The sequence below is a fragment of the Vigna radiata genome, chromosome 7 (assembly GCF_000741045.1).
Source record: "Vigna radiata var. radiata cultivar VC1973A chromosome 7, Vradiata_ver6, whole genome shotgun sequence".
Taxonomy (NCBI): Eukaryota; Viridiplantae; Streptophyta; class Magnoliopsida; order Fabales; family Fabaceae; genus Vigna; species Vigna radiata.
Genome location: NC_028357.1, coordinates 29,966,496 through 29,978,496, shown reverse-complemented (window position 1 = coordinate 29,978,496; position 12,001 = coordinate 29,966,496). Strand labels below are relative to the sequence as shown.

Here is a 12,001-nt window from a genome sequence, read left to right as displayed (position 1 = left end):
CCAATTTTCTTTCGCAAAATATTTTGTACACAGCAATTTTTTACAGAAAATATTACAAGAAATACTTGCCAATTTTATAAAAAATAATTGTTTATGAAAAAATCATTCGTTAATTAATATTTAAAAAGTTTAATTGTTGAGCAACTTTTTGTTCTTTGTATGAAATACAATTCAGTAAAAATACTATGGTTATAGCTAAATGAAGTTGTTGAATGAGTAAGTCGGTCTAATACTCTAATATTATGTTAAGAAGCGGATTTTAAATTTAACTTAATTCCATAAAAATGACTTGTAAGATGAGATTGCACCCAATTATATATTATACATTGATTTATCTCTAGTCGGTGTGAGACTTTCAACAATTTTTTTTTTATAGTTTACTAAATTATTATATTTATCAAGTTATTATACTGAAATATAATGTGATGATTGAAATTTATTAGAATTTATTTTGGTTTAGAATATATGATTATGATAAACTTAACGTGAGTGTGCAAATTATTATTAGATTAATCATGTACAATGAAAAATTTGAAATCTATGGTCTAAATTATATATAATATAAAATAAAATATAAATTGAGTTGAAATGTTTGTGATAAGAATATATGATAATTATGTTGTAATATGATAAATGGTGGTTGTATATATAGTTATTTATAATGAGAGATAATCATATTGACATGTTTAGGTTATAATATTTTGGAAGAAAGAAATTTTTTAGTATGTGATTTCAATAAGCTGGTTTAATAAATATATCTTGTTTTATATAAAATGACAAAAAAAAAAACGAAGGATTTTTAGAATGAAATCTCAACAATTTGCTGAAAGATTTAGCGTGTGTTCGTTTGAGAAGAAATAACTATTTACATAGATTTGCGAGCGAGGAATGAAGTTATCTTTCGTGTTCTCTTGAGAAGAAATGTTGCAACTGTTCATGACGATGGATTTGCAGTGAAATGGGAGATATCTGCACTGTTCACTCACTTGCGGATTGGGTGAGATTTGGAGGGATGGAATCCAAATTCTCTTAAATGCCCCTGTAGCGATCTGACTGTGCACTCTTTTTACGAAGCTTGTGGCTTTAATGGTATATAGTAAATAATCAATACTCTTCTGTATTGTTCAATTTAGTTATTCACCCTAAAAAGAATAGAGGAGGTGTCTGGGTGGTTTATAAGTAATAAAAGAAGGATAAAAGAAATAAGTGGTTTGGTAAAATTAGAGGAGAAGTGGTCTCCTGCATGCAAATATCAAACAGTGTAATAATTATTAAAATTAGTTTTAAAATGTATAAATAATAATTAATTTTTAAAATGTAAAATAATTATTAAAATTAAAAAATGGTAAGTAATAATTATTAAAATTAAAAAATAAAAAATAATTATTAAAATTAATTTTAAAATATAAAAAGAAATTATAATTTAGTAANTAGGGGTATTTTGGTAATCTTCAATTTCTATCAATTAAACAAATTTTTTAATTTTATCACATCAATCAAATCCTACACTAATTCTCACAAATTTTACCCTAAAATCCACTCTATATTACCCACAAATCTACTCAAAAAAACAACAACAAAATTATCCTCAAATCCACTCAAATCATCTCCCCAAATCATCTCCCTCAAATCCATTAATAAGAACAAACCCTTAATGTATGGTTATGTTGTTATATAACAATAAATAATGAATAATAGTTATAGAAATCAATGGTCAAACCTAAAATGTCTACTCACCATTCAAACACATATATTTTTTTAAGGAAAAAGATGATTAAAAATTTATAATATGAGATAAAAAAAAAACATTAATTATTTACTTCGAAACATCAATTTTGACCATAAGAATGTTGACCACACACTCTTTTGAAAATCATATATGGCCTTTACAAGTCCAATTTATAATCGTGTACTTTTTAATGATTTTTAGTTAACAGTAAAAATATTACTATGATGCTTAAAGCATGATTTTTATGTAAATGGAGCGTTTTATATTAAAATATAAGAAATTAATATACTTTAACAAGATTATAAAATAGGAATAACTCGTACATAATTTTTTGTAAAAAGAAAACCATTACTGCAGCAGCAGATTTTCCCCGCCACGTGTCACTTTCAACTCCTATTATTTCATTTATAAAATTATTTAATATCGAAAAACGTAATCTAATTAATCTATTTTCCGAAAAACAAAATCGTCAACATATCACCATCAAATGTTAGCTAACAACACCACAAAATTGTATTTTTCTAGAAATATTTTATTTATGTCAAGTCATCTATCACTTTCAATTGTCGTTTTTCTCTTAGCATATTTTTCTTTAATGTTTTCTTTCAATACTTTGAAATCAGCATCTGTTCATTTATGCTTCTTCAAATTTTGTAAAATAAAATCATAACAAAATATCGTCGAGAAAAACTAAAAAAAAAAAATACTAAAAAGGTGAAATAGTTTTATTTATTAAGTATTATTAAAAAAATCAATTAATTATTAATAATTCATAATTTAAAAAAGTAAGACCATAGACCCCACTTCAATTCATACTTAAATAGGGACTTAAGATCTTTCTAGTTCTAAGTTTTTTGGGTAGCTTCTGGATGTCCTCATACATGACACCTTTTTCTAATGTTTGTCTAGAATCATAAATGGAATATATTCGTTTTTAATAATAAAAAAAAAAGTTATCAGTCTTTATTAATGAATAAAGCAATATAGTTTATAGCTGTTCATGTGCAATTAACCGGGACACACAAAGAATGTAGCTTAGTCACCACCAAAGTGTATCGGACCATAAACCAGGTTTAATGATTTAACTTTATGTAACTACTTAAAACATTAATTTAACTTCAACTTTAATAATTAATTGGTGTATTTTAATAAAAAAAATATATGTTTATGTTTCCTAAGAATTAAGAGACTAGGTGGGATTTTAAGAAGAAGAATAAAATAATATAAATTTTTGTATGTTGGATCGGCGAGAGTACTGTTTTAAAATAGGAATTAAGAAGGAAGTAACAGTAAATTTATGACTTTGAGGGAGATGACATAAGATTATAGAAAAGTGTAGCGAGGAGAATATGTAAAGACACGTGGCAAGGAAAGAGAAGTAGATGTGTTGGGCGATGGCACGTACCATAGGCACGTGTAGAGCGTTGAAAGAAGGGGAACAGGTGGGTCGTGTAGAGTGGGCTGTGGCTGTGTACACTACTAGTCTTTGGGAAAAGCGCTCTCTGTAATTTGTCCTTTGCGTGAGAAATTAAAAAAATGAATTTAATTAAAAATAAGCGATTCCCAAAGTCATAAAACTATGGAACAAGTCATGCCATGCATTATCATCAACATGATGGATGTGGGGCCCAAAGCGTCGATGGTATTGGGAAGTGGGCCCTTGTCTACGAAAACGACAAAAGAATCTCGTTTCGAAAAAGTTAAAAGAATTTATGACGTCAAATCAGGGTCCTGGAGTGAGGAGCAAGGTTTTTGGGAAAAAGGAAAACCGCAGGTTTTGGTCCAGTGGAAAAATAATACTCCTACCAATGCTTTTCCACTTACACTCATGGCACGTTACTTCACGCTCCTCCACGGTAAATCATTACCAATAATAAATTTATGTGTGCACATGTGCTTATTTATTTTTTCATTAAGGACACTATCCGTATCTGTAAGGAGAATATCATATTTATTTTTTAAATTGAATATAAAAATAAATAAGTACGTATTTGTCTTATTTTCATCTTTAAAATATTTTTATATAAGTTCTTTAAATAGTTTTTGATAATTTTCTTATTTTCTTGTCTTTTGTTTTGTTTAATTTGAATAATTTTTTTAGTTAAATCATTCTATTAATTTTTATATTTATTTTGATAATTCTATTTGTCTTATATATATATGATTAATTATTTCTTTTATATTTTTTTATTATCAATTTATTATCACATCATAATATTTAAGTATCAAATTTTAGTATTCGTTTATATAAGTTTAACTAAAAAAATTATTTTATTTCCTTATTTATTAATTTCATTATATTTTTACACAATATAACATCTCTATTTAATAGCAACACGTTATTAAAATAAAATATTTTTATTTAAAACATAGTTCATCCAAGATATAATTTATATTAATACAATCGTTTAGATAAAACCACAATAATAAAATATATTACTCAAACAATTAGTTTCACATTCACAATAGATGTTTTTACATCTGGTTTATAAATATAATTGAAATCTAAGTCAAACCACATAAAGTATTGGTATCACTTTCTACACAAAACCTTAAGACAATTAGTTAATGGGTATTTCATATTTATATAGTGTTCTACTTTCTCATTTTTGTCCAATGTGGTACTTAGACTCACATTTGTATTTCCAACAATCTCCTCCTCAAGGGTGAGTCCCTTCCACATAGGTACAGTCCCCCTCTAGAGCATTCCCAACACTAAGGAACAACTATGAGTTAATGAGTGGTTTAACCAAGATAAGGGAAGGTAGTTTTAAACTTAACTCTTATTAAAGTTTGATGAATTGTAATACATATGATGACGAATTTAATATAGGATACTCTAATTAGAATGATGTTTGTATATGTTTGAAGTAATTGATTGAATTGACACTTAAGTTGAAAAATTGAGCATTAATGATAAAAGTGAAATAATTATATGATTTGATTGAACTGAAACTTTTTATTTTAAGTGGTCATGAAACACTTTATTGAAAAACTGATTGATGAGCTTTAGGCTTGGTATATGTGGTAACCTAACATATCGCTTTGGTAATCTAGTTTCTTAGAACTGTTAATACAATCTTGAGTTAGAAATAACTAGAGATGAATCGTAATTAAGTATATTGGATTAACAATTAGTATTATAGGTCATCAACTATATTAAGTGGTGAAGAGCTTAGAAAAACTCAAATCGATTAATTAAAACTCAGAGAAATTCTATTTTTGTGTAGCATCAGACATCCCTGTACTGTCGTCGGACGCCAATCAAATAGTGAGTTCATTGACTTGTTGGCACTTGGTGCCACCAAGGTATCGTCGGAAGCAACTAGGGTTTTAAAGTCCAGGGAGCACCAAAAGATCTAGTGTTGGGCATTAGGTATATGGTCAGTGCCACCTTATTTAGGGCCTTGAGAAGTCTTGGAAAATTTAAGATTCTCGTTTCACTAATTGTTTGATCGAGCTGAAAATTTGACGGCTGCTTCTAGATATATGAATTTTTATTTTGATCATTGGGATCTTTAAATAGAGATATATGGTTAAAGAAACCTCTATCAATCATCATTTCCTCGCACTACCAACAAAAGCCACGGTGAAATCCTTACATCCCATTTCATGCCTCCTTTACACGAAGTCTCATTGAGAGTTCAAACCTGAAAATCAAAAAGCAAAGACCACAAATTGCAAATGAAACCCAACATCTCCACTGCAAATTGAATCAACCACGACGAGATACCATTTTCATTTAACCACCACAAATTGTGTAGTCATGAAACCCAACTTGTGAATCATCATCCATGATCAACCTTGGAAACATCAAGAACCACGAAAACCTCACATCAGGTACCTGCAAACACAAGCCCCGAATCAGACTAGAGAATTTCAAACCAAATCGCAACAACGATAAATCCACCTTCGCACTGCCATGGGAAGCCAAATCGCGAACCAGAAAACCCTAATTGCTTCATTATCATGGACAGTTATATTAGACAAATTGACAACCACGTTGTTCATTGAGAACAAAAATTAAACATTATGTCGTTAACAATTTAGACGTCATCAATAAAAAAAATTAAATTTAACAAAAATTACAAAAATTGGAATTACTTCAAATGTTCGAAAAGGTCAAAGGTCATTTTGAACAAAATGATAAAAACTAACAAAAATTAGAGACTAAAATATATATTGAACTATTATAATATATTATAATATAGTAATTTAACTTGTAATAACCATTTTAGTTTATTCACTAAAATATATTAATTAATCAATTAAATATTTAAATGATTAAGTGTGTTTATATATATATATATATATATATATTTGCTACTGATATTACAAGCTAAGATTTCTTTCCTATATAGTGAAGATGGTTCAACTTGTCCTACCCATTGTTTTTACGAGCCAACAATAGATTGAACTAATAAATTCTATCGTTCCTATAATATTTTACATGCACAAATCTTAACATGTTCTTTAAATTTGTGAAGACAAAATATATGCTTAAAAAATATAAGTCAATAATAGTAAAAAAAATTATTCCATTAAAGTTATCAGACGATGATATTATTTCTCTTTGAAGATCTTTATTTGTTAAAGTAGTTGAAGGTGTCGTGATGAAAATAAATAACTTTATGAACAATATATTACATACTTATGACCCAATGCACATTATTACTCATTTACCATGTCATAACCTTAAAAAATAGTGTAATGCTATTTGTGTGTATACAAATAGTAACCTTTATCAAATTTTTACAATTAAATCCTCATATTAGATTTGGATATTAGTGTAACTTTAGTATTTTTTTTTATTAATGTCAATACTTAATACACAATAAACTATAACAAGGATAATTAATACTCGTATCAATTTTATATATTTCATTCATTTAAAATTGTTATATTAGAGAAAATATTCCAAATATACACATAAATATAGTAAATTATACTAGAAATCCCTTAAATATATAAACACTAATTCAACATTCACAATACAAATCAAATATAAATTTCACATTTCTTTACCAACTTCAAACATTATAGTATAAACATACAAATACATCATTTGCACCAAATTCAATAAACATTCAAATTTCACTCTCTAAGTACTTAAAATGACACAAAACTAAGTTGTAAAACGCAATATATATAATTAAATAACAATATAACTTTCCTTATCTATATTTATATTCTCTTAAAACAGAATCCAAAAGCTTAATAAATTTAGATATTTATGAATTACTAAAGAACTGTAAGAGAAATTAATATCTCACATACAAACGCAAATCTCAATGTTCTGATACATAAAAGAGAACAAATAGACATTTAAGAAAAAAAAAAACGAGCAGATTGTATTTTCCAAAATTTTGATGTCTTCTAAGTCGTATCAACTAATTAAGAAAAAAAATCTAAAAACTTAAAAAAATAATAGAAAAATGAAGAAAGATAATGAAATACAAAAGAAATTACTAAAATTTTAATTTATATACTATTTTAACTTTTACTCTTCTAAAACCGTTCCTATTATATAAACAGAAAAAACCTGTATTTCATAATAAATAAGTATATACTTATTTATAATTAGATCACAATACATTCCTACTATATAAACAGAACAACCCCGTGTTTCATACAAATTTAACTGTAGATAACTATTTATAGTTAGATCACAATTCAAAAGACACCATGATTTAAGTATTTTAAATTAATATTAAATATACTTATTTTTTAATAATATTTACTATATTTAGACTCTTTAAATTCATTTTAAAAACTATAAGCTTTTATGAAAATACATATACTCATTTCCGAATAATAGTTTATAACAATAAAAACAATATAAATAAGTAATAAATGAACTGTATGCTAAGGCATATTAATTATAATTTTTAATAAACTGCTATAGTATTTAATTATTTATGATTATCTTCTATGTTTTTATTTTTATTTTTAATAACATATTTTTTCGTTATTTTAAATTTTATTATTATAAAACTTTTATCTCTCTTTTTGTTAGTTAAATTTAATGAAAATTATTAAAACTAAACCTTGTATTAAATTTCGGTTGGCCAAAGAATTGTATTTAAGGTTTTATTTTTCATTAATTCTCAGTGAATCTGAATTATTACAGAATTCATTACTCTTCATTCATCAAATTAAACACATGTTAATCACCACGACAAGATTTGTAAAAAAAAAGGATTGAACTTTTTTATGCTTTTCAATTTAATAATAATTGCTTTGTGAGAGCATGCATTTGATCCGAGAAAGTTGTTTATTGGGAATTATTTTTTTTTGACTTATTAGCACGAAAGTAATTATTTGTTTTGTTTTTTTATCGTCTAATCATTTTCGTTCAAAATTTATGTTTATTTCGATCTAATTAAATTTAAAGAAGATTGATTGGTTTATTTATTCCAGTCTTAATCTGATTTTTGTTAAAAAAAATTCATTATATATACCTCCATAAATAAAAAGAGATTTTCCTTTTGTAGTGTTTATATTTATTTTCTAATTTTATTTTTTAAAAATTAAAATAATTATTCTATCAATTTTAATTTTTTAATCATCAGTTATTTAAAAGTTTCAATTTGATATATTTTTTTTTTAAATTTAAACATTCTTTAATTTAAACATTTTCATTGTAAAAATATTTATAAAATAAATAACAACTATTTACAATAAAATTATATTATTGATATTTAATTTGATTTTAATAATAATAACAATAATTTTATTACTTTTAGTAATCATAAAAAAATTTGAACATTAATAAATGTGTTTTCACAAAAAAATAATAATAGAGATTCAAATTTAAAATATCTCAATGTTATATTATTTTAATTAGATATATACTTATAAATCTATATATATATATATATATATATATATATTGAATTTATTTTATTGTCATTTAATTTTTAATTTTATTTAACATCATAAAAAAAAAACACACACCACACATGTGTTTTTGTATTCATTAATAACTATAAACAGTATAAGAACGTAATAAACATGTAAAATATTAAAAGTAATGATATCATAAATTTATATGTCAATTGATTCTTTTAAATTTAATTTAATTTGATTCAATTAATTTTTCTAATCCGTTTAATTTTTATTTATTGAATTATGAAATAAATTAAATTTATTTTCTTTAAAATTTTGAAAACAATCACGTAAAAATTTGATTGGAAAAACTAAATTATATAGTTCTCATGATTAAAAAATAAATTAAATAAATTATTATCATAAAAAAGAAAATTTAATAAAATAATTAAATAACAAAAAGTTATTAAGCCATGATTTAAAATTAATTTATTTATGGACAAGTACATCAAGAAGAACAGAAGCAGTATGTTTTACTTTTAGACAAATTGCACAAGATTGGGCCTGAACTTTTATTACCCTCTTAGATCAATTTTAGACGCACGCGCCACAGGCCAGGAAGAGCGCGAGTGAGACCAACTCACTCACATATATGCCTACTTTGGTTCAAAATAGGACCTACCATTTCCGAGAGGGAAAAGATCTTTTCTTTCTGCCCAAAACAACCTCCTTTTCCTCCTTGAACTACAAAATGTCACTTTTTAGTGTAATTTAGAACACTTATTTTTAATCATAATTATTATTTATTAAAAATGTTTTAGTGAAAGTATTTTTAATTAATTATTTTTCATATTTTAATTGAATTGTGGAAATTTTAAAGAAGTTAACTCCATGGGGGTGGTTTCCAATATTTTATTTTGAAATACAGATTTCAAACCAAAATGAAGTTAAATTACCTTTTCCTTTTCTTCAATTTTAAAACGCTTTTAAATGTATTTTAAAAACTAAAAAGTTACAGAAATTAAATTTTAAAAATATTTAAAATCTAGTGTTTTAATTTTTCAAAATTTTCAATCACAATTTTAAGCAACATCACTATTAACATTTAACTATAATAAGACAGATTAAACATAAGGTTGATAAATATATAATAAATAAAAATTTATAATCAACTCATCATGGTTACCACCAAATAAATATATTTATAAAATTTTGTCACTTATAATTAAAATTACACTAAAAACAGAAAGTGATGAAAATTAAATGCAGTAAAAGTATATGATGCCCTGGCAGTTTGGAGAGAAAGTAAGTAACATTGTAATTTAGACTAACTTTGGTGGCAACTGTCTATGCCCCCAATCATACATTTCCTAAAAAAAAGTCACAAATTTGAACGGTCTTGATGCAGGTAGTTTCAGCCAATAGATTCACACTCAAGGATTCCTTGAACCAAACCTGCCGCCGTTTGTTTCTCTCTCTCTTTTTCTCTCTGTTTGGTCTTCCATTCTTCCATCAACCCTATTTATAAAACCATCTCCTTCCACTCTCTTCAACACTCCCCACACCTCCTCTGAACATCACTTCCCAAACAAAACCTTAAATTAAATTCATGTGCTCCTCAAGGTCTACCACTCCATCAAGACCTTCTTACTTGGAACAAGACCACGGTCTGGCTTCCTTAACCGACATGGATGCTTGCCATCGAGCCAACAATTTCGTATCTAGGTCCATGACCATGGGTTACGCCACCTCCTACACCAGAACCGGATTAAGGAACACCCTTCCCGTTTTCTCACCGAGATCTAAGACATTCCACGACACCAGATTCGAGGATCACCACTCTCACTTCCTCGCCGCTTGTTTCCTCTGTAAAAAGACACTCGGGGACAACAGAGACATCTTCATGTATAGGTCAGTCAGCCACCCACAGCAACACCCTTTGTTACAATTTTTCTTTTTTAATCTTTTTGGGTAACAGAAAGACCCTTTTGATTGCGAATTAGATCTGATCGGGATTATGACTGTTTGTTGCAGAGGGGACACCCCTTTTTGTAGCCAGGAGTGCAGGCAAGAACAAATAGATATAGACGAAGCGAAAGAGAAGAACATGAACCTTTCTTCATCGATGAAAGCTTTGAGGAATAAGGAACAAAGAAAATCGACGTCGCCAAACAAGGCGCAAGGCTACTCGTTCCGTACGGGGGCAGTTGCGGCGGCTTAGTTAGTTGAAGAGGTACATAGGATTCCTCGAACGAACGGAACTGAAGCAGTATTCCCGGAAAAGGAAAGAAAAGACTTTTAAGAAAAAAACTGTGACGCAAAAGAAAGATACTTTTTCTTTCCAGAAACAGGGGTGAAGAGAGAGGAATGGAAGGTACAGGGGAGTTTTGTGAATGTAGCTGTAAATGTGTTATACGTGTTGAAGTGTGGGTGCTTACAGTTCCAGATCCTCTCTATCAAATGGCTCAAATTTTCGGGTTTGCTTTTTCTATTTCTTTTTTTCTCTGGAATCAAGGGTTTTGGTTTTTCTTTCCTTTTGTATATCACCCTACGTTGTTGAGTTATAGGGCTTGTGCCAAATAGTTTCAGTTTTTGAAAAAGATGAAACTCAATACAATGGAAACTTTCTGTCCTTTTTTCTGATGATGTGCTTTGATTCGGTGAAAGCTGAAGATGGCCACCGGGTTTTACTTTATTTCCCAAACTTCACTCAAATATATTCTGTGCGATATCATTATCCTTATTATAACTTAACTTATTATTATCATCAAACTTATAGAATTTTTTTCATATAACTTATATGCATGAATTAATTTGATGAAACTCCTCCTAAGAAACAGTAAATTCTTCTCTAAATGAATTCAAGACTGAGGCGAGGGTATTTTGGTTGAATATATTTACAATTAAATTTCAAAATTTAACTGAATAAAAACATTAAATGGTTGTTTTTTTTTTAAAAAAAAGTTATTTTGTGTGGTTCACTTTAACTGAATAAAAACATCATTTTTATTCATTTTCTTACACATTTAAAAAAGGTTTAATACACATATCCCTAAAATATTTATAGTTGTATGTTTTTTAAGTCAATAATTTTACTGTTAATAGTGGTTTGTGGTTGAACGGTAATGACCTTTTTTTTTTATTATTATTATGAATGGATATCTGCATTATTTGCTTATACGTTACTGGTTAAATGTTATCTAAGCTTACAGATTTATTCTTATATGGCTGAAATAAATATCTTATTTTAAGACCGTATCAATGATAAAATATGTAATAAAATTTATTTTTCTTTCTTGGAAATGAAGTGTTTTGAGAGATGATTTATTTTTTCATCATTAGCTTGAATCTATTAGGGGAGCACATTAAATGAAATTATTGTAAAATAAGAAAAAAAAAAAACAACCGTTTTCTAAAATAGTTGATCTTGGTTAATTTTATGAT

The 12,001-nt window shown here is 26.9% G+C and overlaps 1 protein-coding gene across 1 annotated transcript; it reads left to right on the top strand.

Annotated features, from left to right (window-relative positions):
• The first annotated feature begins 10,048 nt into the window (after positions 1–10,048).
• LOC106767300 lies at positions 10,049–11,200 on the top strand. Its single transcript, XM_014652157.2, has 2 exons — positions 10,049–10,468; positions 10,592–11,200. Exons 1-2 carry the CDS (start codon positions 10,167–10,169, stop codon positions 10,776–10,778), a joined length of 489 nt encoding a protein of 162 aa, XP_014507643.1. The 5' UTR covers positions 10,049–10,166; the 3' UTR covers positions 10,779–11,200.
• The last annotated feature ends 801 nt before the right edge of the window (positions 11,201–12,001 follow it).